Source organism: Rhamphochromis sp. 'chilingali' (assembly GCF_963969265.1).
Source record: "Rhamphochromis sp. 'chilingali' genome assembly, chromosome: 4".
Classification (NCBI taxonomy): domain Eukaryota; kingdom Metazoa; phylum Chordata; class Actinopteri; order Cichliformes; family Cichlidae; genus Rhamphochromis; species Rhamphochromis sp. 'chilingali'.
This window is the reverse complement of record NC_137948.1, coordinates 12,299,502-12,326,328: the sequence shown is the minus strand read 5'-3', so window position 1 is coordinate 12,326,328 and position 26,827 is coordinate 12,299,502. Positions and strand designations below refer to the sequence as shown.

Below are 26,827 nucleotides of genomic sequence, written 5' to 3'. Positions count from 1 at the left end.
CACCGTTTCTGTTAAAACTGGTGTTGCAGATGCAGGTGACGTTTAAACCGTTGATGTCATCCTGTGGAAAAGACAGACGGGACTTTTTAATGAGAGTGTTGGAGCAAAGTCGACCTTGCACGTCTGTGCTTGTGCTCATCAAAGAAATCTGTGTTGCTCCCGATAGTTTCACCATTACCGCACACACACACACACACACACACACACACACACACACACACACACACACACACACACACACACACACAGCTCATGTCTTCATGTAAAATTACAGTTTTCTATGAGTCATTGCAACACAGTTTAACTGAGTGCAATACGAAACAGGTTACTGCTTTAAACTTTAAAAGATGAACATTAAGTTTCAAGTAATGTAGTGTCTTCTACAAACTATCTTGGGATCATTTACCGTCACAGGTTAGGTTTACGTTCACCTTGAAAAAATAAAAAGCCTTGCATTACAGCCAAACTGAAGGAACACAATGACCTGCAATTTCAGGGTTGCTGGTAATAAACTGCATCTATCTAAAAAAAAAAGAAAAAGAAAAGAAAAGCACAGGCCAGGTGAGGCCTGTAATTTCAGACATAGCCTCTACAGTTATGTCAGCACAATGCTTTTCCTTCAAGCCACCAACGTGACAGTGTTACAAAGCATACAGCTGCCTGCCTGCAAGCTCACCAATGCTATTGATTCCTCCTCATCTAACCTCTGAGCCTGCACCAGTAGAATTTGTCCCCAACAGCAACGGCAGCAACATCTCTCTCACGTACTCGACATAAACCCCTTACTGTCTTCTAGGATGATACACTTTACAGACAGCGAAATAAACATTGGGAAGAGGAAATGCATTCTAGTGACTGCAATCTAACAAGGTGGTTTATCGATGTATGAAAACAACCATCAATAGTGTTTGAGTGTCTTTTTGTGCATTAAAAAGATCTGCTGATAACAATTTTTGTACCCAATCCAGCTTCTTTCATAATACATAAACTGCCATCTCAGAACATATCCTGGAGCACATCATCACTCACCTGAAAGTACAACGCCACACAATATCGAACCCCTTGCAGTAATGTTCACATAAAGACGTTCTAGACCAGGGGTGTCGAACTCCAGGCCTCGAGGGCCGTATCCTGCAGGTTTTAGATATTACCCTGGGTCAACACACCTGAATTAAATGATTAGTTCATTACCAGGCCTCTGGAGAACTTCAAGACATGTTGGGGAGGTCATTTAGCCATTTTAATCAGCTGTGTTGGATCAAGGACACATCTAAAACCTGCAGGACACCGGCCCTCGAGGCCTGGAGTTCGACACCTGTGTTCTAGACCAACTTTATTCCAAGAAACTTTATTTAAAGGGCCATACAACCATATTTTCACAAATTTATTTGAAAACCAAAGCTCGGTCTTCAGTTTGGAACCGAGCATTTAGAGCAAACAGGTTTTGCATAGTCTCTGGCTCTGAACACAGCAGTCCAATCCTATGTTTACAAGGGGCAGCCAATCAGAAGCCAGCTGGGTTAAAAAGAAGGTGCCCTTAAAGAGAATGGAGCCAAAACAGTTCGTTTTAGACAGGGGATGGACTAAGAGTTGAATCATGCAAAGCTACTCTAGCTGAAGAATATAACTATAGAAGTGGAATCTTTTAATATATGTCGACTTTTATTTAGCGTCATAAGGTCACTATTAGTGGTGCATCTCTAGTTTTAAATAGTATCATGCAGCTATTTCATGGTAATTTGGATGTTGACTAGAGCATTTCTATCTCTGATTCTAAATGAAAAAATATATATATTGATTTAAGCTGCCATATGGAGAAACTTGATTATACCCAGTGGATTTTTTTCTCTCTTTTTGAGGTTACACAAAGTGGATGTAACACTTCAGCGTGTTGCTCTGTTATCCTGAGGGCGCTGCTTCACGGCTGGAAGTTCAAGACCTAAAAGATCCTGTGAAATGCCAAACTGAAACACAGCCGCCAAGATCTGGCTCTGAGAGGAAAGGCGGTGGTTTTTAAAAGAGTCTCTGGAGTGAGTTCAGCCACTAATGTTCTATCAAATGAGACCTTCAGGACTACAACAAGAAAAGGGGAAAAAAAACGTAAATGAGAGCAGGCATGACATTTGCTTCACACGAGGGGGTTCTCAGCAGAACCTAAAGCACCATAAATTATCCACTTGTGTTTTCTGGAAAGTGCATGCAGGGGGATTGCACTTCCTCTGCAAACCACAGGACAAGTGCAAATACGGCTGAGTAAATTTACCGCTTGGCATCAGTAAATCATTTCTGCAGGTGATGAACAGTCTGTGCCACAAGATGGAGAGAAGTGGAGAAGTGGGGGGAAGATGAAGGGGGGGGGGTATTAACACAAGAGAAAACAAGACGGGCAATGACGATGAAAACGGAAGCAGCGTGTGAAGGCACAACTCCAATTCAATTTGGTCTGATTTAATCTCATTCTGATGGCATTTTAACCTTTTGGACCAACAGTGGCAAATCAAGTCACGTCAACCTAGTTCTCAGCAGTTAGAGGGAAACACAGAGGCTTTACTGCCATGACAAAATAAAGCGTGGATTTGCAGCCAAAATCCTCCTTGCAAACATACATAACAGAAAAACCACCCCAAGGCTCAAAGGCCACCTCGACAAAATTCTAATCATTGCATGTCACAGAAAACACTCATCAAAAATCATCAAAAAACAGTAGAAAGTAGAAAGATCTTCCTTTTCAATTCCCTCTTCAGACGATTGACACACACAATAACAAGAAGTTCTATAGCGGAAAAACATGTTCTACTGTTTATCTTAAGGCTACTGGCGAAACCTGGCCGTGTCTCTCTTTAAGTGCTTTAAATATAACGTCATCACATCAACAGGACGAGTCATTATTTTTCAGCCATCTCCGTTTTGTCACACTGCTGGTATGCCCGTCATTGTTGCACACAAGCAAAAATCACAGTTGTAGCTCTACAGTAGATAGCTGGATATGTTGAACAGCTCAAGGTTTGACTTTAGACTTTAAATGTAAACACAGCTGAATGAATGAGGCAAGTGGATCAAGTCAGCTGAGTTGATTCAGACCTGCCTAGTCTATATTCGTCCAGCTTTAAATACAACCTGCCATTGGAGCAATACAAACATGTAATCTGGAGCCGCCACTAGACCCATAACACTGGAATGAAAACAAATAGAGAAAGAAAAATGGAGAGAGAAATGAGGAAAGCAAAAAAAGAAAAAAAAGTATATACAGCTGGTTGCTGTAGTTGAATGAAAAAGTGCAAACTGAGAAAGAAGGAAGACAGAAATGGAGATAAGCCTGTGTCCAGCTGGTGCCACACACACACACTTCTTATTGTTGTTACGGCTGAATATGAATAAAGAAGCACTGAGACTAACTGTCTTCGTGTACGGGCTGCAAACACTATATAAGCCAAAGGGAACCACCTGTCACTGCTGACTGAAAGCTATTTGGCTCAAATTCAAAACCGCATAAAGCAGGAATACCATACAGACATACCACTGTAGCACACAGGCAAAGCTACAAGTACATACACACACAGTTAGATGCAGTTGCAAATAATAGTGAAGGGTAACCTGCGATGTTCAGATGTTAAATAATAAAAATTATTACAAGTGGAAAAAATATGTCTTTTCAAGATTGATACTAAAAAGTATTTGGTGTAAAAATGTCCACATGAGAAAAATAGCTGAAAATTATAATTAAGCATTTATAGACATGTTGAAAATACATGTCAACGTGGTAGATTCCTTTAGTTTGGAAAGTTTAGTTTTGCTTGCACTGGTGTTATAATGTCAGGCAGCTCTCTCACCGACCTCCTCTGCCATTAATTCAGTAATCTAAATCAGTGCGTCTGTATCAGCAGTGAAGTTAGAGACATAGCACAAAAAGGCCTGAGCCATTCGGCTCTGGATCAAGAACGCCCTGCAGCAAACTGTCTGCATTTAAGGGCCCTGTTTTAAGTAGACAGTCATTTTCTCTCCTACAGCTTACTTGCGGTACTCCCGCTCTCTCTCTGACACACACATGATACCAGCAGAGGATCAAGTGGAAACCTGGATCAGGAGCAGCGATACTGCCCTTCCAGACATCTGGCACAAAATACGGCACGCCAAGAAAACCACTCTGAGCATGTGCAGAATGTAGATCAAATTTAAAGTTTAAAAAAAAAAAAAAGTACGGGTCAAACCACCAAGCTGTTACTACCCAGAGTTGATCACGCACATAGACACTTCCTGGATTGTACACAATCACTCTCCTTCTCTAGAAGGTTGTTTTGCATCTGCATCATTCATTGCATGTGTAACGTCTAACTTTATCCTGTCCCCAGCCTTATCATTTGTCTGTGCCTGCTGATTTGTCACAGCCTGCTGCTGTGCATACTCTTTAATAAGTGTATTTGTTACTTTAAAGTAATCCCAAGTACAAATGCATACTGACACATGTACACACCTTGCACCTGCGTCCCCTCGTAAACAGTGTGAAACATTTCAGCTAAAGACCAGCCTTGAGTCAATATCGCAAAGTAAATAACGCCAGTGTGCAGGCTGAAAGGCCCTGTTGTAAAATCTCCACACAGAGTGATGCAGCTGTTCAAAGGGCACAATACAAATAGCAAGATGTAAAGACAACACACTGTTGTCCTTACAAGAACTTGCGTTTTCTCAATAAGGACGGTTGGGATATTTTTGCAAACAAATTTTATGCTCAAAAATCCACAAAATAATATATGCGTGCAAAATAGAGCTAAAAAAAGACGACTTCTTTCTGTGATTCTGAACTTTTTGAATGTTTCCTTGTGTTGCACAATCTTCACCCTACATTTTGAAGTTGGCGCCAACAATAAAATGCAGCACAGATAAGATATCACGGTGCTTTACCTTTCCAGAACAATGAACGATTATTTTAAATAATAAAATAAAAATAAAAATCGAGTGTGCGATTGCCAGGAGGCTCAAACATCTAACTGCACCATAAAACAGTAACTCTTAAGAATTCAGACCTCCAAGGAAAGGAAATCGGGTAACATTAGTTGTCTTTGCTAAGATTTTTGTCAAGGAGTTGTTTACTTTAAAAAACCTGACCTAACATGAGTGCTCTTAGTGGGAGGGCACTTGAAGAGATTCAACGGTAAGTTTGAAAGAGGGTGTGGCAGCTTGTGGTTATATTAAAGCTTGAGAAAAGCCAGCTGCTGACTGCTGTGATTCTTTAGTCGGTGTCATAATACCAAGGGAAGCATGAACGCACAAGCACATGTGATGCATTCACTGCTGTAACTTATTTTGAAACCCCTTGATTAGGGAATAATAACTGACACAAAGGAGAAAAAAGGGAACCGATTACACAAACATTTAGTCAGTGAGGTGAAACCTTTGCTTTGCTTAAACAAGTTCTCCATTAAATTGGAGGAAAAAAAACATTACTCTTTTTTGGCAAAGTATTAGACATTTAATACATCTGTTTATCTTGTTCACAGTTGTGGGAGGCAAGAGGAAGTTCCAGCAAGCACCAAACAGGTAAAACAGACAGCTCATTTATCAGGGGGCACAGAAATATGAATAGGCTGACATCTACTTTCATGTTTATAGTTGGAGACTAATAGCCAATGCATTCAAGAAATCTGAAAACGTGGAATATAAAGAACAATGCAGATATGAGCAGGGCATATAAATCCCACAAAGATAGGCTTTTTTGCCAGTCGGTAGATTCTCCAATCCTGCAGCTTAAAGCTTCCTCGACTACAAACATTGTTTGTAACCATGATGCTCCATAATCAGGCCCATCAGCAAGTTAGCAACCCGAAATGTATTATCCGTTTCAAAAATATCCGTCAATGGGCTGCTTACCACATTTGCCCTGCACTGTGTAAAAGGAGGATTCAGCCACTTAAGGTGTTGGTTGATACAGTTGAACTGCTTGGAAAACACTCAAGCTCTGTACAAGAAGGGCCAATGTTGGCTCCATCTTCTGTGCAGGCTGAGGTCTTCTGGGGTGTGCAGGTCCTTTACGACACAGCTATGGCTTCTGCAGTCTTTTATCTAGTTGTCTGCCAAGTAGGTGGCAACATGAAGCAGGACCAGAAACGACTCAATAAACTGGTGAATAAGGCCGGCTCTGTTTCCTCGACTCCACAGAGGTTATTTGTGAGACAAGGATGTTACCCGAGCTAATAACCTTCACGGACAACACCACCTATCACCTGTATGAGACAGTGGAGGCTGCACACTACAATACCCTATATAAGATAAATACCTAATAAAAGAAAATATTCAGTGTATCTATTATTAGTCACACTGCACTTTTTGTACATACAAAAAAACTCTGTGACATATCTTTTGTGTTTTAACATATACACTTCCTCGGAGTGGGATTAATAAGCTCTGTCTATCCATCTAGAGGTTGCTCCCCTTTAGGCAGTATCCCCCAGTAGGCAAATGTACACTAGTGATGTCTTTAAAACCTCAACGTGTTAAAAATTGTTTGCTCAGTCTCTAAATTTGCACCAAGGGGTCACTAACATTGACATTTACGTGTTTAAAAAGAAACAAAATGATGTGTTTTTCTCTTAACTTACGGGGCTCTGTAGTATCTGTGTGACACGTTTCTTCTGCTCCAAAACGTTGAAGTCCTGTCGGAGGTCGGGAGACATGTTCCTGGCCCTGATGTACTCCGGATCATTCACGTCGACACGGTCGAAGTAGCGCTCCTTAGTACCTCCACCAGGCGGAGGAGGGGTGGTCACCACCCCCTGATGGCTGTCCGCACTCATGCCTGTTTCACCTCACTTGCTTGCTCTACAGCTGCCACTCTGACTGTCACCTGAAAAGCAGAAAGGTTGACATGTTACATGACACATATGAAGCAATTTAAAAAAAAAAAAAGGCAAGCAAGGAGAGTTTAACATTTAAATTAAAAGAATATTTGTTCAGGGTGTTTGTGGTTTTTATGCACGTAAAATGAAGGGTGGTAATATACCAGGAAAAGGTGTAGCATGCAAATAAAAAGGGCATCAAGATCTAAGTCAGATTAGCCTGTAAGGAAAAATGCAAAAGCTGAAATGTGCCATGTATCGATCACAGGATTTATACTTTTGTCGCTCTTAAACATGAATATTTTTCAATGAAAGTTAGTTGAATGCCAACAAACAGTCATGTTTAAAATTAGCTAAAGGCACGTAGCATAAACGAGACCAATGATGAGTAAGAAAATGGCATGCCTACCACCTCTCTTTTATCAGATGAAAACACACGGAGGTGTATCATAAACAGGAAAAGGAAGTCCCTGTTATCTCTATACCATAGAGGTGCTACTCTTTGGTTTGATGGAAATAAAAGTTCTATCCTGCAGTTCATGTCATTCGCTTGCTGAGTCACGACTACATGTAGGTCTTGGTTAGGTCACACTGACAGATCAACTAACAAAGCATACAAATGGGGGCGGGAGGAATTTTGTTTTGACATCCAAGACCTTGACTGCTGAGGTGGTTTACTCCCACTGTTCATTCTCAGGTCAACTGGCATGACAAGCATTTTGCAGGATGCAGGAATTGGTAAATGCAACAATAGAAAATGACTTCAGCGCTTTGCTTTCAGGCCAAGAGTCAAAGCCAATAAAGTCAAAACAAAAATACTAATACAAAAGATTAAAAAACAAAATGCAAGCAGAGATTTAACATAAATAAACACTGCATCTTCCAGGAGCCCTTGTTAGCATACGCAGCTGCAGTTACAGTGCCAAATAGTAAGATGCTGGTGTATCATGAAGAGGCGGAGCTTATGGGATGGCTACCAGATGGTGTCTTGGCTTGGACAACAGAGGAATGACAGCAAAAAAAAAAGTTCAAGGAAATAGAAAGTTTTTTTTTCTTTTTTTTTTTTAAAATGCAGTAGTCATCTGACAGCACCAGAATTAAAATGTATAGGTTCCTGTGCCAGCACAGAGTCCTCCTGTATTTCAATTCAGCGTTGTCATCTTAGCTTAACACTATAAGAAACAGCAGGGTTTGAGCGGTGATTTAGATTGACACATGCCACTAAGCCACTCATTCAGGTCAAACGCCAATTAAAACTGTGGTTGAGATTAGACAAGAGTCACACACAAAACAAAGTTTAACGAACTCCTCACACATGGATGACAAATTAACCAATATTTTCCTTACTCATCACTCACATTGGCGTGTGACTGATTTATGGTTTTTCTCTCTCTCTTCAGGAAGAAGCCTGAACCCCGAGGCTGAAATAAAAAACACTCCATTTGTGTGTTTACTCAAATATCCATTAAACATCAGTATTTCCTATATGTCTTTACCTCTAAGAATCCAGGACTCAGGAAACCACTCTTTGTCTGCCTGATCTCCCTGCCATAGCTCTGATTTATACTATAAAAACAAATAAAAGCCTCCCAAAAAGTAAAATCCTCTTTAACTGAAGGCAGCTGGGCAGCACAGAGTTATGTAACATGATATTGAATTCATCCTCCTGCCCGCACTGTTTTGCTTGCTGAACAACTTTACACAGGCCTGATCAACAAAAGCCCAAGACAAAAGGTTTTGAGAGCAGGACTTTGATATAAAGACTTGTATAAAGATGCATTTGCTGTGCTGTCCTGTTTCGTGCTTTATATCCACAGCTTTTCCTATATCTTCGACTGCAGGTATTCTGAGGAATACCACGTGGGAGAAACTTGACAGATGTGTAAATAAGAAATGCATTTAAGGACGGTGTGATTGACAGTAGAAGCTCACGCATAAAGTTTGCTGACTGGAATCTCTGCATGGCTGAATGCAACAGCTGTAGTTTCACCAAAATAAAACGACTCCCCCAACCCCCCACTCACACTCACATGCCTGAATACACCACCCCATCCCTGCTCTGTCACAACTTCAGCAGTCCCCAGCATGAACTTCCACCACCCCCACCCCCACCTCCCCCAGTCTCTGTCAATAGATCATTGTCCTCATCTCGAATCATCTCAGTCTGTTCAGATCCAGAGGAATCGACGTTTTTGGAGCAGTGGGGGTGGTTGTGTGTGTGTGTGTGTGTGCGCATTTGAGAGAATGCACAATTAATCTGAGTAAGAATGAAACCCGATCCTCACATTACACCAGCAACATTTATAATCTTAATTTCATGCTCGATGACAGATGCTTACACTTTTTGAATGCAGCCCACTGAAGATGCCAGTTTATACTGAGCTTTGTTCAGTGAAAGACTGGAATTTACAAAGGCAATGGCCATTAAAGTGTGGCATTGCGTGATAACGCTATTATTGCAGTCGATGTAAACTTCACAATTCTATGGCTGATAAATGAGGTGGGCTGTGTTTACTGATGTGCATTAGACTGTGACTGCAGCACCCGAGGTCAGCACAACCTCAAGACCTTTAGTGACCTTTCCTCTTTTTCCTCCTTTTCCTCCCATCTGCACGCTTAGAAGCACCAACAGACAACATGTTTTCATCTGAGGGTAAGCTGTCCATGAAAAAGTTCCCATTTATAAAACAGTGCCACGAATCACTGCTACGAACCACAGAATGCTCAATGTGACTTTAGTTAGTTAGATAACAAATGCAGCGAGTTAAAATTGAGCTTGGCCTTAACTATCAGGTAAGAATAAGAGGTCAGGCATAAAAACCAACTGTACAATACAACTGTATTTAATAAGTTATTTCATGTATAAAATGACAGAAAGTAACTTAAAGTGCTAAAAGAATGACTTGAAATATCTTATTCAGCCAAAATACATCAAAGCAACTCTTTACAGTTCGTTACATCCTAATGTAAAATCTTATTTATGTGTAGTATGAAAATATTTGCTGCAGAGAAGAGATAGACGAGAAAAAAGGACAATTAAGGATGCGTACATGTTTGTGACTTTTCGCTGCAGTTCAACTGACCACTTCCTTGTATTTGAATTGGTTCTGTGGACAGCCTCCATTAGTGGAACTCGATGTTTATCTCTAAGACAGAGGACTCATCCATTACACACTAATACTTCTGACATTTGGAAATGGAGAGCAAGTGCCTGAGACAAGGCATAACTCTCCATCTTCATCTGATGACAGCTGGCTAATCTAGAAGCCTACACAGACTTCTCTCCAGTCCTTTAACTCTGCTCTGTTTCACTTTTATCCATCTCACTCTGATGTTTCGTCGTATACAATACGCAAACTTGCTAGAAAGGCAGGAGTAAAGCAAGAAGCCATGAGTAAACATATGTAGTCACAAAAACTCCCTAAAATGCCGAGTGACACTGCCCGGGCTCTCCACTCACACACATGCATGCAGCTACTGTCTTTATCGTGCTGGGGCAGATGGACTTCAAAAGCAAGCCTGCCTACATCTCTGCCACCTCTAAAAATAGACAAACTGCCTTTTGGGCTGTGTTACAACCCTAATAACAACAATACCAGGAAAGAATCTGTGCGCCGCTAATTATATCCCCGAGTGCTGCAAAAAGCAGCGCGAACACACACGCACACAGTGACCTGTAGCGTAAACTTTGCTAATGCACACACCCAAACACACAGAGACAAGTAGGTGCGTTCCCTGTCCAAACACGCCTGCGTGAGAGCTCTAGCAGTGAAACTGAAGGACAATGTTTGAGCCAAAAGCTCAGCAGCTTACATGATCCTCCAGCGGCTTTGCTATGAGATGAGGAAAGCTCCTCTTGAACCCATCACTGTGCCAGCAGCAAGCGTTACCCATGACACAGGGTAATGCCTAGGGTTGCCAACTCCCTGAAAAATAAATAAGGGACACCTCATGGCCAGGGCCGGGCGACCCAGTTGTCTTCACCCTTCCCAGTGTGGTGAATTTTCTAGCTCTTTTTTTGTGTGTGAAATTATTTTTTTAACCATTTGACTTGAAGTTGATTTAAGTAGATGCATATTCTATTCTTTGTGATATGAATACATGTGAAACAAATGATCATTTAGCCATTTATTTTTAGCTCAAAATGACAACATTAACACAGTAAAACAGGTCTCTTTCTTAAACAGAAGCCTGTCATGCTTAACTTTTGAGAATATAAGTAAATCTTTCTTTAAAAGAACTCTGTCCTGCTTAACTTAAAATAATAGAAAACAATAGAAAGAAAAATATTCTTGTAACAGTGCACATTTAGTGCATTTAGTACAATTGGCTTCAGTTGAGGTATTATTTCAGCTTTTCTAATGCTAATCAGCTGCTCCTGTTTGTAAACCCGCTTGTTCCCATGATTACGCATCATAACTCATCATCATTATTCATCTATGTATTACTTTTATGTATTAGTCATCAATTTGTTGTAATCATCTATCCTTGCAGTTGTTTATTACACAAAATAAATTATATTATCACACTTCTGGCCACATAGCGCTGATATTCACTGCACATGCCCATATTAACGTTTTCCAGCCAGGTGTTTTCCTTTTCCCATTCTTCCCTTTCTCTGAGGGGAACAAACATTGCTGCTCTAATGCTGGGCTTAAGCTGGGCAGACACTGTGCGATTTTTGGCCCATTTTGAGACGATTTTTGAGTGATCGGACCGATTTTGGCCTTCATCGTGCGTCGTGTAGTATACGTGGGGTAACGAGAAGTGATTAACACCTCACGACCAGCTCCCGATCATCAATCGCTCGTGAGGGTGTCACCACAGGCGCTCACACTGCTCACGCGCAAACGTAAACGTTGGTGAAAAAGACGGCGCAGCACGGCTGTGCAGCGTGTGATCTGGACACAAGCGATGGAGGCACAACTTGTAGAACTTTGAAAAGCTCATCCGAGCCTTTTCGATGTGGCATCACAAAATTATCACGACCACAACAACCGTGAAAATAGTTGGATTTACATTGCTGCTCAATCACAGCTGCCTGATCAATGTTTTTCATTAGCAATTTAGCAAAGTTGATGGTGGTGGTGTGTCTGTGTGAGTGAAAGACAGAGAGAGCGAGCGACAGATTTTCTGTTATAACCTTCATGTTATGGAGGCACAGTGTGAGCACTCAGGTCGCATCAGAGCATCGGGCGGTATAGTGTGAGAGTACATCGTGACATACGAACTTCTAACCCCTGCGAGTCAATCGTGCAGTTTGAGCAGGAGCTGAATAACGTGACTGAAAAAAATCGCACAGTGTTTGCCCAGCTTTAGGTGTACTGTCATCCGAGACTTGCACCGCAGAGTCGGCGTTTGTTCCCCTGTTGGCCATGCTTGTTGTTGTGGTCATCTGTTGTCTTCCGGTATTTTCTCCGCAAGCGACCTTTCCTCGACCAATGAGATGAGCGGTAATCTGAATTGTCATACTCGAATTGTCATAAGTGTGGTGTCAGCTCATTGGTCACAAAGCAGGAGAGGGGCTGGGAATTATGTTTTCAAACAAAGTGTTAATTCCATAAACATTTATAGACTACTTTTGATTCTCACTGTATTACGGGACAAAGTGCGTCCCTTATTAGCTCAATACGGGACGTGTACTTTTGTTTCGAAATACGGGACGATTCCGTATTTTAAGGGACGGTTGGCAACCCTAGTAATGCCTGGCTATCAGTTTAAGCTGATGGTTTCTTATGAAATCTTGATTTAGAGCAACGACTAGTGACTGTGAATGCATTTTAACTTGCAAATATATTCAGTCTAATATGTTTCTCTCTATACTTCATCTGTAAGGATTCTAAAACACTCCCTGCTATCTTCCTTCACAGAGCTAATCTTCTCTGGTGCTCACACTCAGTGCACTATTATTGCCAGACGTGTTTACAGTGCAGAGGTCTATATGCCTGAGCGCCCTGGCAGTTTTTTTGGATAGTAACCTTTGGAGTCATGCCCCGGGTTCTAGTGGGAGCAGAAAACAGATCCCAAGTCGGATGAATGAAACAAAAACATCCGTCCATACAACAGAGGGAATACATACAAAATATGCAAACAGGTGTACTGACACAAGCAGCCGACACACAAATATAATGCAAGCACAACCAACCTTGTGTTTATTTCCTACGTGGTCAGTGAATGGGAGAGAATGGGGAGTAGTAGTAGGCAGCTGAGGCAAAACACATGTCTCTGTTTTTCACTGCTGCTTGGTGCCCGTGCACAAATTCCACCAGTGAGTCCCAGAAAGAAGCCGGGAGAGACGAGAGAGAAAGAGCGGGATACGAATAACCAGGCGGCGATCAGAAAACCAGTCTGTCCACGCGTCCCTGCAGATTTTCCATATAAATGCTCCTCGGTGAAGCTGCCAGCAGACAGCAGATTCTCCCAGATTCTTACAGTCTCCCCGTCTTGGCTGCTCCAGCGTTCATCAGATAGAGAAGTATCAACAGCTGTGAGTGTGTATGTGAGAGGATCTGTGTATGTGCGTGCCCTCAGTGAATGGGGGCGTGTGTTTGTGTGGAAAAGAAGCTAAAGCGACCACGTGATGCAAGCTTAATCCCCCGCCCACTGGCTAAAACACACACACACACACACACACACACACACACACACACACACACACAATCAGGCAAAGGCATACATACAGGCTTTTTGACCAATCAGAGCTCAGGCTCACACACTAATCACACCTCCCCTCCTCCACTGCCTTCTCTCTCCCTCTCTCTCTCTCCATCTAGTCTAGCCTTTTTCTTCCTCTCTTTTTTTCTTTGATCCATTCACATCCCTCACATTCCACTAGCCGCTCTCGCTCGCTTTCTTTTTATGTCTCTCATTCACACCCACTGCTGTCCTTCCCCCCTCGCTGGGCGACTGTACTAAAGGTCAGTGTTTATTAGTTTGGCTGGAAGCAGCATAACTGCAGCCGCACAACCTGCTGCAGCAGAAACTGCTCAGCTTTCACTGTCACTTCTGCCCCATTGAATCAATGCTATCTGGCTCTCTGATAAAATCAAATACCAACAGCCTTACAAAAGAACATTGTTAAAAAGTATCATTTAATGCCATAATTCAGTCACCCGTCTGTCAATACATCTGTCACATGACAGCTCTCTGCAAGTCTGTGGCCCTACTCACTTCGCCTATACAATTTTCTCATACTTGTTGCTGTTCATTGTATCTCTAAAGCCATTTTTGAAGCCATGACGACATCTTGTATTTCTACACTCCCTAAACTTGCTCAAAAGCACTCAAAGCATTTTCTCTTTCTTCACTCTATGCTGGTGAGGAATATGAAAAATGTGTCCTCTGGTTTTCCGTCTCTCTTTATCACCAAAGCTGTTTTTCATGCATGAACTCCAAACAATGTGACGAAAATCAGGTTAGGACGCTGTGAAAGGTTGTACACTACATCAGATAGTGTGTTTTGAGTTTTAAAAAGTGGGTGCTGTGTGCACTAAGAATGCAAAAGGAAGTTCACAATACACCCATACACTTTTTACGAATTCATCAACTCTTCCCTACATTATTCTCATATTAACACTGTCAGACATCTTGCAGACTCTTTAACAGACTCCAATCACACAAGCCTAGAGACCAGTTGGAGACTGAATGAGTTGGTGGGTGGTTGCTGAAAGTTAACTGCTGTCGTTACATGAAACTGGTCACAAAGAGGTATATGGTGGTCCACCCAAAAAAAACCCTAAAACCGAAAAAAACTAACATTTTTGTGATTTGTTTGGTCGCTATCAGACTGTCAGGGTTGCCTGTATTGTCCATTGAAGACACTGATATGATGGTTGGCCACAAAAGGTACAATTAACAAAATGGCAAACCAATACAGATTATGAACTTGAACAAAATATAAAATCTGGCCTTAAAACAACTGCTAAGCATTTGGACGAAAAGTGATTAGCAGAATGATAAACAGAAGTGTCTTAAAGGGAAAAGAAAACAGGCGAATGTTGCCTTTCGGTACACGTTAACAGGCTATACAGTGGGAACATTAGCACAGTCTCCAGCTGAAGGAGCATCTTCCGGCTCTGTACCTGTTGAGCAATCAAAGCAGGAAATAGACCAAGTCTCTACAACTGCAAAACACAGACCACAAACTCAACCCCCCAGTGGGGAATAAGCTAAGCCACAGATGACTTAACCACCAGAGAAACACATGGCACACATTTCCCCTTGCAATAGTTGAATACAGTCCAATTCACAAGCCATCCATGCAGAAGACAAACAAACAATCCAGGCAACCAAGATGTCAACAACTTGTCAGCCAGGTCATTCATTCTAATGTTTGCTTTTAAAAGATCAACGCTTCACATCAAATGCAAATTTACATATGGATGCTTTACACACACTCTGGATTTAACCTTGTAAGAATGTACATAGTGATGATGCAGATAAGCTGAGAGACTCAGCATCAGGTATAGTTAAATGAAGACATGCATTTGAAGCTAAAATCCTAAAATATGAATAATATAAAGAAACTATTTCTAGGCACTTTAGGTATTTAGACTGTGATCTTTCAACAACACTTTCAGGAAGTTGTCATTCAGAAGTACAACAGTGACCCAAAGCACACAACAGGGTCATAAGGACATCCTCAAGATAAGAACAAGACCTGCAACAGATGGCATGGCCCCCACAGAGCCCTGATCTTCACATCATCATTCAGGGATTACACGTGGAAACACTGAGACAGTCTTAATCTACAAGTCACTACACTTAACATGTTGTTAGCCAATTAATATAAACGAATGATAACATTAATTTGTTAAGCATCATAACCATTTTCATTCAACTTTCAACAAAGCAGCACAAGTTGCAAGGTACAGTAATGGCACGTCAAGTACCAGTTGAGTCCTGCAAAAGTGTGTCACTATCATAACAAAACTCACACATTACGCAAAATGTCATGAAATTTCCTTCATGAGAGCCCTAGATAACAAAGGGCTATAGTACACATTTGTTGTGATCGCCTGATGGCTTAGATGATATGGAGTTTTTGTTTAGGTTCCTGCAAGAGTAACGGTGATAACACTGCTGCAACAGACGCCAAGCCACACAGCTGGAAAATTGCCACAAGATAACTTTATCAAAGCCCTGCATTATTTTGTGACATCAGAATTTCCTCCTGAGTTTACATCCGACTTCATTTTAAAGCTCAATTTTTGCCTACAACACAAAGTGGTGAAAATGTGATGCTTGTTCAGGTCGCACAACAAATAAATGTGCTTAATAAAGAACCCAGGCAAGAATTTTAATGTGCTAAATGTATACAAGTTAATAATACTTGTGTGTAAGACTGTAATACATTCCAAGCATCTCAAGTTATTGTTGAATTTAAAACCAAAGGTGACATGTGCTATTTGTTATTTTCACTGGGGAATTACCCTTTACCGGGAAATCTACCATCATACGTACGTCATAGTCGCACACCTGTCTGAAATCCTACACCGTAACTTGATTTGCACCACCCTAGAAATGCAAGTACACACCGTGCTGACGTAGCCCGCAACAATTGTGATTGGCCTGTTCAGGACCCTTGATTCTTCCTGCGTATTTCCGACTACTTTAGGTCACAAAGGAATGAACAAAGAAGTAGAAAAATAAGTTTTTTTCTTTTTCTTCAGAAAAAAGAAAAAGAGGAAGAATAAAAAAAAAGAAAAAAAAAAGAACCTGACCACAAAAAAGTGGGGATCCATGAGGGAAACAAGTCCCAGTGTTTTGTTTCCATTGGCTGGCACTGCATATAAAACAGTGGGAAAACACCACATAATAATGAACACTAATTGCACCAGCACAAGCATAAATGGAGTCAACAGCTTATCGTTCATTCCATCTTTTCAACAACAGTGGAGAGTATGAGATAGGTCAGACCTGGGCATGGTATGGCCTGTGAGCAACATCCGGCGCATTGATTGTACCAGACCATAAGGTCCATGGGAAAATAGGATTTAAACAAAAATCCTAATAAGTACATGTTATGCAAGCAACACTGCGAAAGCAAGGAGGAGTTTTCTTTAAAGATATAATGCATTTTGGGGTCAACTTGAATGAGAGCGTCAGAGGTCAAATGTGACATGATATTTGAATGCAAACTATATTGTGATATTTAGAATACCCATATATCAGTATCATTTGTTTGTATTGACAACATTTACAAAAGAAAGTTGAATTTTATGGACAGTTTTAACGAGAAGACATTTTATGAAGGAATCCCCATGTTTCATTCCCCACAGCCCCTTTTCCATTAGAAGAAGACAAATCCTTTTCTTGTCATTCAATACAAGTTATACATTCATAAAGAGTAAGTATTTTATAAGGCTGTCATGTTTCTGTATCATCCCTTTCCTATTTGACCCAAAAAGATCAGCCTCTTTAATGATCTGTTATTTTTACCATTTTAAGAAAATTATATTGTACAATTTGTCATCCAATTAAAGAATATTTGCTACATCAGTTTGCCTTGCATTTTATCTGAAATATAAAAGCTTAAATATGCAGTAACTAAAGCTTTCAGACAGTGGTCGCATCAATTATTATTTGTCTGCGAGACACTTACAGGTACAAACGATATGATTTTAACTGACATGGAATATTTGAGACACCAGAGTTAAATTCTTCCACTGAGTATATAAAGTGTATGTAAATGTAAATTCTGTCATAGTTGTACCTTCAAAATAAAATGAGACGAGTCACACGAGCTTGTTTATTAGCCAAAGTTAGCATCGTTGGTGGCTAAAAGGACTAAGCTCATGGCTGTGGTGTTGGCTGTCCCAGATACATCACATGCAGATGAAAAAATACAATTTACTCAGATAAAAGTCAAACATAAAATTAAGATTTTATGCATTTCCTTCGAACATCACAGCTGTAGCCGCTACTGACATGGCTGCTAGTCAACAGGAACTGCCTAGCAACATAAATGAAAAAAACAACTTTCTTTTTTCTTTTTTTTTAAAAAACCCGGCAATGACAGAAATGGCTAGGGGGGAAAAAAACCCCTTTGTTATAGCGTTCATGTCGCATATTAATTACATCGCTGGATGTGTTGCTATAACAACAACTTCACACATTAGGTAGTACTGGATGATAATAGAAAACCAATCAATCCGAGTTGGTACTTATGGAAAAGTGGCTTATATGTCTGTATTGTCAATTCAAACAATAGCAGTGACTAACATGTTTTTTTAAATACCTTTATATAGCATTATCATCACTTTGACTTTTCAGGTCAATCCAGTGCCCTTGAAGGAAAGGTCAGAGGTCAAATGGGAAATTATATTTTAAATCTTTATACATTTAGCATTTGTTAACAATACACACCAGAGGGTTTTCTCAAGGCCTTTTGTCAAATTTCGGTCAACAAATGATTAAGATGACTCTGGATCTTGGTGGATGCAAGCCAAATTTTAATGGATTGTTAACGTGATCCAACTCTACACCTCTACAAAGGTTATTTTTTTGTTTTTTCCTCTCTCATTCTCACTCTCAAATCTACCTTCATATGTGAACAAACATTGTCTCAGTGACGAAGTTTAACAAATCCATATAGAGATTACCTTTCAGCGAGGATTACCTGTCTGCTCTCCTTTGAATTTCCACCTCAGATTTAAACCAGACTTAAACCGAACACACTTATTCAAATTGTTAAAACCTGGCATCTACTCTTGCCAGGAGCAGTTTATAACTGCCTTCTACAGAAAGAAGAACAACAATGCACTCTGGGGACATTTTTGCAATGCTGATCTGTGAGAAAACATGAAGAATGCTTACAGAAAATACCTTTATTGGTATGCAGCAGCTGGAGGGGACCTTTTATTTGAGATTGAGGATAATCCTTCACAGCTCATCTAAAAGAAAGTGCTTAAGAGTAATAAACACCTATATAGCAATCCGAGTCAAGAGAAAGTAACACTGCAACAATAGTGCAGCAAAATCAGCTTGGGCATCTCTGTACACAGCTGTAAATCCTTTAATACAAGTGTATTATCCATTTATAATCTGTTATATGCATAATTCTATACAAGCAAGATTTTTGTCACACTGCAGCACTTTCGCTAGAAGAATATGCAACGGACAAAAAACCTGCTTTTCGCAAATCACATCTGAAGAAACCACTTAAAGATCAACTAAAGATCATAATAACTTATGAAGGATCACACTACAATCAATTGATTTCCTTGCACTCTATCCTGTATGGTGTTACTCTATACTAACAGCTCCAGTTGGTAAAATATTAGTTATATTCACACTACCAAGACCTGTGTCTAGACAGCATTCTCTTCTGCAGTGCGGCAAATATGCCAAGTATAGACTGGCACAGAAAGGAGACCGATCCCTCTCAACCCCTCCTTCTGGAAGTCGGTGCATCACTCAGCACTTTTACAAACTCCACACACACGGACGCACGCAGACAGCTGACTCTGTGAAAAAAAGCTCTGTGCACATTGTTGAATAAAGCCACTTTCACACAAAACCCCAAACAGTTAACTGTATAAAGATAACAGTGTAGTACAGATAGAGACACGCTTACGTTTTGAGCAGTTTAAGTTATTTTAATAGTAAAACTGAGAGTATCTGAAAGAGTTTTAACACAATATAAAACTATTAAAGATTAACTACAAAACCATAAGATAAACTTTTCAGACGTGACTACTGACTCCAACAATCTGTTATCAGCTTTCTGTCATTCAGACAGAATGCTGGGTAGTCAGTCTGTCGATGCTTTCTTGGTCATTAGCAGACAGGCGTGCATGGGTATCTAATCATTTGTATCCATACAGTTCAGATTTGCGCACCAAGTCTAGCCAGATTTCTGAATTTACAGTAAATTACAGAAAGGCGTGTCAAAGGTCTGAATGGATCTCTGGACATTTTTGGGAGAGCCGGGTTGGGAAATTTCAAGTTGCTTTTGCTCACGTGAGGAGGAGACTCACTTTTAGAAATCTCTTATTTAGATCATGGTGCTGCCTGGATAATGCTCTAAAGGAGAGTCTGGATATCACACAGACTTTGTACCATGGAACTGGCATCTTAAAGACAGTTTTATACAGTTTGGACGTTTGTGTTCTTACATGCAGTTCCACCCGGTAACAAAGTTCAGGGCTGCAGTGCATGTGTGAAAACAGCTTTTGTTTTGCCATTTCACTGAGTACAAATGAGAGCACCATCCAGGTGGGACCGTCTCAAGATGCTGCCCAATCAACAACATATCTCACTGGGTGATGAGAGCAGGCTAGTCTCTGAACAACAGCTAATTATGGCTGTGTGGACACCAAAATTACTGTTATTTCCCCTGGTTCAGTCATGTGAGACATGACAAACAAAGCTGCACTAATCCTATACATCTAAAAGAACGCTTAGTGCTCTAACACACTCCACACAACTGTTATTAACTTTAAAGATTAATGAGTCCTTTGCACACTACAGTACTCAAGTAATCCTACATTTTTTGTTGAAGTCATCCACTCCTTGAATCCTGCGATAAGCCGTGGACAAAAACGGAGCACAACAGAGGAGAGGGCCCGACAGTTTGCTGGGCTGAATGCTTGCTGGTATCCATTTACAGCCAAAGCCCTGCTATCAGCGTTCTGTCAGCATTTCCCACCAAACGGCGAGCAGTAAGAGGAGAGGAGCAATAGGGCACTTTCACTGATGTTAACTACCAGGGAATATATAAACATTTGAACTCATGACCAGGGGAAAAGGAAAAAAAAGGACACCACACGCACACACAATAAAATAGAAACAGACTAATGTGGAGACTCCTCAAAGGGAAAAGGATGGATGTGGATTTCTTAACATAATAAGACAGTTAATGGTTATAAGGAAAAACCCCTGACCTTACTTCAAATGCCATTTGCCCACATGTCAGGAAGTTCAAGTTTATTCCTTAAAGGAAGTATAAATTCACAGGACAACATCAAAACTGCTTCACAGTTGCCAGCTCCTATGCAACATCAGATACTCCTCTTGAAGGGAAACATTTTGACAAACAAGTCCAAACAGCAGGATGACACAAACTGCAAATTCCGGTCATTAATCTCACGTCTTCACTTATTCAAAGCAACCACAACCAATTAAAACCGGAATCACAGACTTTTGACAAAACTATGTCACCAGTGTCCAAACACACACACACAATCCCATAAAGTTATCGCTCACACGCATGTTTACGCGACTCTAGTCTAGTTTTACACTTGTATAGGAGTCATAATAAGTAGTCACTAATCCCTGTTTGAAGGGTAAATAGGCATTAAGAGCAGAGCTAATGTTTAAAATAAAGAGACACATTCAGATTCACTTCCTGGAGCCCTCGCTGGTAACAAAGCTGTGCCTGTCTGAGCAGCTGTGTTATTTAGCACAGAGAAGAAATACACGCACACAGACCAATGCATGAACCTACTCGAGCGTGAACAGGGAAGCCTGCTTCTCCCTCAAGGTTCAGGTAGAGACAATAAACTTCTGTGGAGGCAGAGAGGGTGAGCAAGGAAGCAGCGGGCCTGTGTGTGTATTTTAAGGAGTTTGTTTCCTCCATTGACAGAGATAAAACGTGGCCTAGAAGCAACAATGGGAAGTCACCGCCCAGGCATCACCCTCTGTCAAATGTGCTATTTCAGGTCGACGGCAGAACAGCACGAGTGCTTAGGAGCTTCAGTGTTTGGAGGAAATTTAAACACACAGATAAGATAACATCTCGGCTCACAGGCGATCAGTCAAGATGAACTGCGTGAGTCATCTGCAAAACATTTGACTTTAACTGAAAAAGATCGTATCAATATCAGCGACTTGCACAATGAATTGACCGTAAAAACAAAAACGTTGTTATGGCCACTTTAGCTACTGTGAACAAGGAGGTAATTTCCTCCTTTACTTTATAATGCTCAGCTGTCCTTATTTCTAACCAAAGCTCATGTTTAAATTTAAAGTGACTCTTGTTTCACTGGAAATACTTCAGTTAACCTTGGTAAACAACGCCGCATCATATTTCTATGTCTCAGCATTTCTGGCATCTGCATTGAAATCTAAAAGAGTCTTTAACTACTTTTGAGTTTGAATTTAGCCGAGATTTACAGTGTTTAACAATGTTGGTAACACCTGTGACAAGCACAGGTGATAAGTTCCCAGCTGCATTGTAATATCTTTGCATGCAGTCTTTATCTCTCTTTAATATTTCTGGGGTTTCTACGCTTGTAATAATCATTCCCGTGTACTGTTGTCACTCTTAACAGTCACAGAATATCAGATTACCTCAAATCCACACACATGAAAATCTTCCCTTCCTTGTTGACAACAAAATGCCATGCACACCTCGAATCCACACTGCAGGAGAAAAAAAAATATTAATATAGTCACCTCCTTGTCCAGGGTGTAGTCTGGCCCTATGGTAGCTAGGATGGGCTCCAGGTTCCCATGACGCTGATAAGAATAAGTGGAAGAGAATGAATGGATGGAATGTAGTCTGAGCTTCCACGTACACTATATGGATAAAAGTACTGACCTGCATACGCATTACAGGAGCCGTTAAGCCATAAAAGTTTATGACATGAGGCTCTCGGCCCACAGTTTTTATGCTGATGTTAATGCGAGAGTAGGTTTGAAACTCTGCAGTGATTGAGTCAGCACAGCGTTGGCGACTTTTACACACCGGTTGCCTCAGCATTCATTTCCCCACTTTGTCACCTCAGGTTGCGGAATTCAAGGTCTCCAATTTTCAATAATGACACTTCCTTGTAAAATATCTTGGAATAAATTCTACAAACTGAGATCTTTCAACAGTGGCATCCAACTGCAGTACCGCACTCAAACTCAGAATCAGAACCAGAATACTTTATTAATCCCTAGGGAAATTATGTCAATGTAGGATGTTGACTTCTATGTATCATGTAAAATCTGTGAATTATTTAGACATAAGGGCCTGGGGTGATAATCAGCCTGGAAAATTAGGAGGGCGGCATATATTTTGGACTTTTGATTTTATTTTAAATCTTACAGCTTTTCCTCCTGATAAACAGCTTACCCACTTCATGGATGTCCCACCTGTAGCACAGTAATTAAGTAGCACGACAATTCCTGTTTTTCCCCACAATCTACTATAGAAATGAGTGTTTTTCTGTGAATTAACAGAAACCGTCTTTAAATTCTTAGTTTAAATCATGCTGACACACTTCTTTCATTTGTAACAGCAGAACTTCATGTAGAAAAACCAACATATACTTCTGAAATTTCATCTTTTTCTTATTTTAAAGAGATCTTAGTTAAACCTCTTCATGCTGACAGAAAGGGGAGTTTCACCGGTCTAGCCCACTCAGGATCAAAGGGGGCTGCATGTGGCCCGCCATGTAACACAAGGTTAAAATCCCTACTTTAGAGCAATCCACTTTTTTGGGGGACCAATAAAATGAAATTGAATTCATAGATTAATAGTTGTGTTTCTGGTACTTTTTTCTGAATTTCAGCAGACACTTTATCAGTTACTGTATTTATTTATTTCAAACACAGTAGCATGACTATTCAAAGACTGTCAGTGAACTAAAACGTCGAAGTCAACATCCTGCTCCTTAAACAAACTTTTAAAGGGACACAAAGGTGCTTTGTAGTATTACATCCCACAAGACAGTTCCTCTGAATGAAAACGGTAAAAGAAGCTCACCTACTTTTACCTTTGGCACAGAAAGCAGTGGTGCATGTCACACGGAAGTAGACAAAGACATTCAAAGCTTCAAGCTTCATTCTTCTCTCCACTCACTTAGTTTATGCTCATACAAGTAGCAGTAAAATAGCTCCCTGGATACAAAGCCCGTCACATTAATTCAAGGCTAGGACTCGGAGCACAAATCACTCAATCCTGCTTTCAATGTCATTTCAGAGATGACTACATTTTCTATTTTGACTTTCAATATTTTCATCTATATTAACGTCATTAATTCTTCTTGTTGTGATCAGAACTGTTGAATCATATTTCTGCTGCTTCTTTCAGGACACTGGTCCGCTTTTCATTTTTCTCTTTCATCTACACAGTCTTATATTTACAAAACAAGAAATACAATAAAAATAAGATGCATGGTGCATAATGCATTTGATGAGCATCATCCTAATAGTGTTGCAACCAGTCACAAATTTTACTGGTTCCTGTGTAAAAGAAAGTTTATTTCATTAAATAAATGAATCCCAATCTGGATCCTGTTGTACGATTCCTCTGAAAAACAGATCACATGCCAAATTAAGGTAATCCATAACACAAGACACACACAGACACACACACACACACGACTGCTAATCACCCTGTAATTATAGCTGGTAATGACAGAGTTACAGACACACTTTAACGGGCCCCTGTTGCTTCACCCACACAAACAATCACAATCCAAGGCCGGGCGTCTCAGCTGCTAACCGTTACCGTATGTCCTCACCGCCAGACACTGCCTTTATAGTTGGGCACAGGCTAAACAGCAGAGCGCTCTGAATTGCTCCATGGCTACACAACACAAGCTGTGCACTGAATTAGTTTTGGTGTGAATTACTTGACATTTTCTCAAAGCTTTCGCTGGCATCAATGCCTGATTGAGTGGGACTGGCAAAACTGGACTGTCCGATTCTGCTGCCTTCAAAACAAAATTCACTTTAGAAAGTTTTTTGTTTTGTTTTGTTTTTTTCCTTTTTTAAATAAATGGCCCCTGCTTAGGATTCAAATCACAGCACTCACCGAGTCTCGGTACACAGGTTCAGCTCCATCAGCGCACTATGGCCACTTATGAACAGGGTTCACATTTCATTTAAATGATTAACTCAAGGATGCAGCTGCCTTTTCGTACTACATGTTAAAATTTCTCATGTGGCCCTTTTTCCCCAACTCACTGAACACAGCTGACAAATCCAATATACCTTATAAGCAAGCGTTCCATTTTGTAACCTTACACTTGGGTTATGCTCACAGTCAACTACTACATGTGTGTGAATGTTGCATTTCTAGTTTTGTAAGGTTACAAAAATTGGTAATGGAAGACAAAAAAACTCAGGTTCAGAAATTTGGGTCTGACAAACAGTTCTAAAACCAAAGCTGTAAACAGGCTTAGTTATACTATTCATAAAGCTGTTTGGACATACAATTGTTCAGACAGTGTTGGAGGAACTTATCTAATTCAGGGTTAGGGGGTGACTGTCCAGTCTCTGATGAAGCACACGGTTAAGCTCATACGGGGATACATTGTTTGGCTCCTCCACATATCCGTAGTATGCTATGTTGCAGATTTCCCCAATAATTTGGGACGACACTCATAATATAAACGAGGCAACACGGCTTTTTCCTATGAGGCAACATCCCTAACCTTTGCACCACCTTGTCGCGTACACATTCCAATAATCTGCTATAACACAGACTTGGTTCTACAGAACTGGCAGATACAGTGTGTTTAATGGTCAGTGCGACTACATCACATATTCAAGTTCTCACATAAAAGCCTGCAGGATTAGGTCAAAAGCATGAAAATAGCTTCAGTATCATGGAAAAAAAAACTGATGCTTTCTATAAAATATCCTATTATTTAAAAATGGAAAACAGCAATAAAACCAAAACTTGGATGTAAAAAACATCTTGTATCCTCTTTCACCCCTTTAATATTTACAGCAGCCGAATAGATTTTTTTCCGCACTGCAGTAGCTTACATAGATTTCCTTGCAGAAGACAAGAATATACTCGTGTCCTGGATTTCAGTCGGATAATGAAGCTTTTTTTGAAGTGGCAGTCTTAGGGGAAACAGAGCGGAGCACTGAGCAGGAATGTTTCGCTATCACAGTAACAGTGGCAGCAGTCATTACATAAGACCATGATAAAGATAAATCAATTGAATGTGTTTTATAATAAAGTGGACCAATGTGCTCTAGCCATTAAATTAAGCAGTTCATTTCAATGCAAATCTTTTCTAAGTCAATCACTTCACACCAGACTGAACCTTTGTCTGGATGGGTACCAGTATCCGGTGCCATTATGGCACCAGTTCTGACATAAACGGTAGTAACCAGACCGAAATGCAGCGCACATTTTGGTGTTTTACTTCGGTGCTTTTTTTTTTTCCTGAGATGTCATACATTTTGGATTCCAGCCAATCATTTTACGTTTCCGAGGATAGTAGGCGGGCCCAGGTACGTACGTTCTTTTAGAACAGAGCTACAGATTAAAAATGCCCAAAGCGAAGCGGTCAAAGTCGGGTTTTCTTCACAGCAAAAGATGCAAACTCAGCAGCCTGCAACAAGTGCTTTAAGCCGATACTGTGCAAAGGAGGTAACACCTCGAATCTGATGAAACACCTGGCGACGAATAGCATGTTTTTAAAAGCCGAGAAATGCGCCGTATTTGATAGCTTGCTGCGAGACCTCACACCGAGCACATCTGTGCGTGGGTTGCCTGTTATCGGACCCGGAGTTAGCAACATCCCCCAAAAAACCTGAAGAGGAGAGTCCTGGCCCCTAGCCCTGCCAGTGTAGCAGAAATGATGAGGATGATGATGGCAGCAGCAGCAGCCGTTCTTCTCTGCGTGAGTAGCTTAATGTTGTTCGTGTGTAATTTACGTTGAGTAGGCTAACCACGTTATTACATTAATGCACGTAAGGTGAACTAGCAAACACTGTCGTAGTTACTGTACATGCAGCTGTCTTTTTGTTTGATGGCAGATACTCCCTTCACCCTGGCCAAAAAGGCTAAAATGACCAAAGAAAAAGTGGAAAACAGCTAAACATGAGAGGTTTTTAGACAAAGTTTGTTTTTTCCATTGATTAAGCACTGCTTCCAGCCAAAGAGTGATGCCATATATCCCCTATAGCTGCAGAAAAAGCTAACGTTGTTATCTTTTTACAATAAAACAGCTGAACATGAGAGGTTTTTGGACCAATTTTGTGTTCTCCATTCTTTAAGCACCGGTTCGAGCACCGTTTAAGCACCGGCACAGTTTCAAAAG

General features: G+C 40.6%; 1 protein-coding gene across 8 annotated transcripts in view; it reads right to left on the bottom strand.

The window, feature by feature from the left end:
• The window catches only part of add3a (adducin 3 (gamma) a), a 103,497-nt gene that overhangs the window by 25,292 nt on the left and 51,378 nt on the right, over window positions 1-26,827 (bottom strand). For 5 of the 8 annotated variants that reach the window (XM_080879587.1, XM_080879593.1, XM_080879591.1 and 2 more), the window contains exons 1-2: window positions 12,976-13,360; window positions 6,594-6,838 (exon numbers count right to left, since the gene is read on the bottom strand). In XM_080879587.1, the coding sequence (XP_080735713.1) occupies window positions 6,594-6,788 (195 nt within the window). In that variant the 5' untranslated portion in view covers window positions 6,789-6,838; window positions 12,976-13,360. Of the gene's footprint in view, window positions 1-6,593; window positions 6,839-12,975; window positions 13,361-26,827 lie in introns of those variants that run through there. The other 3 variants (XM_080879589.1, XM_080879590.1, XM_080879588.1) reach the window with 1 other exon arrangement.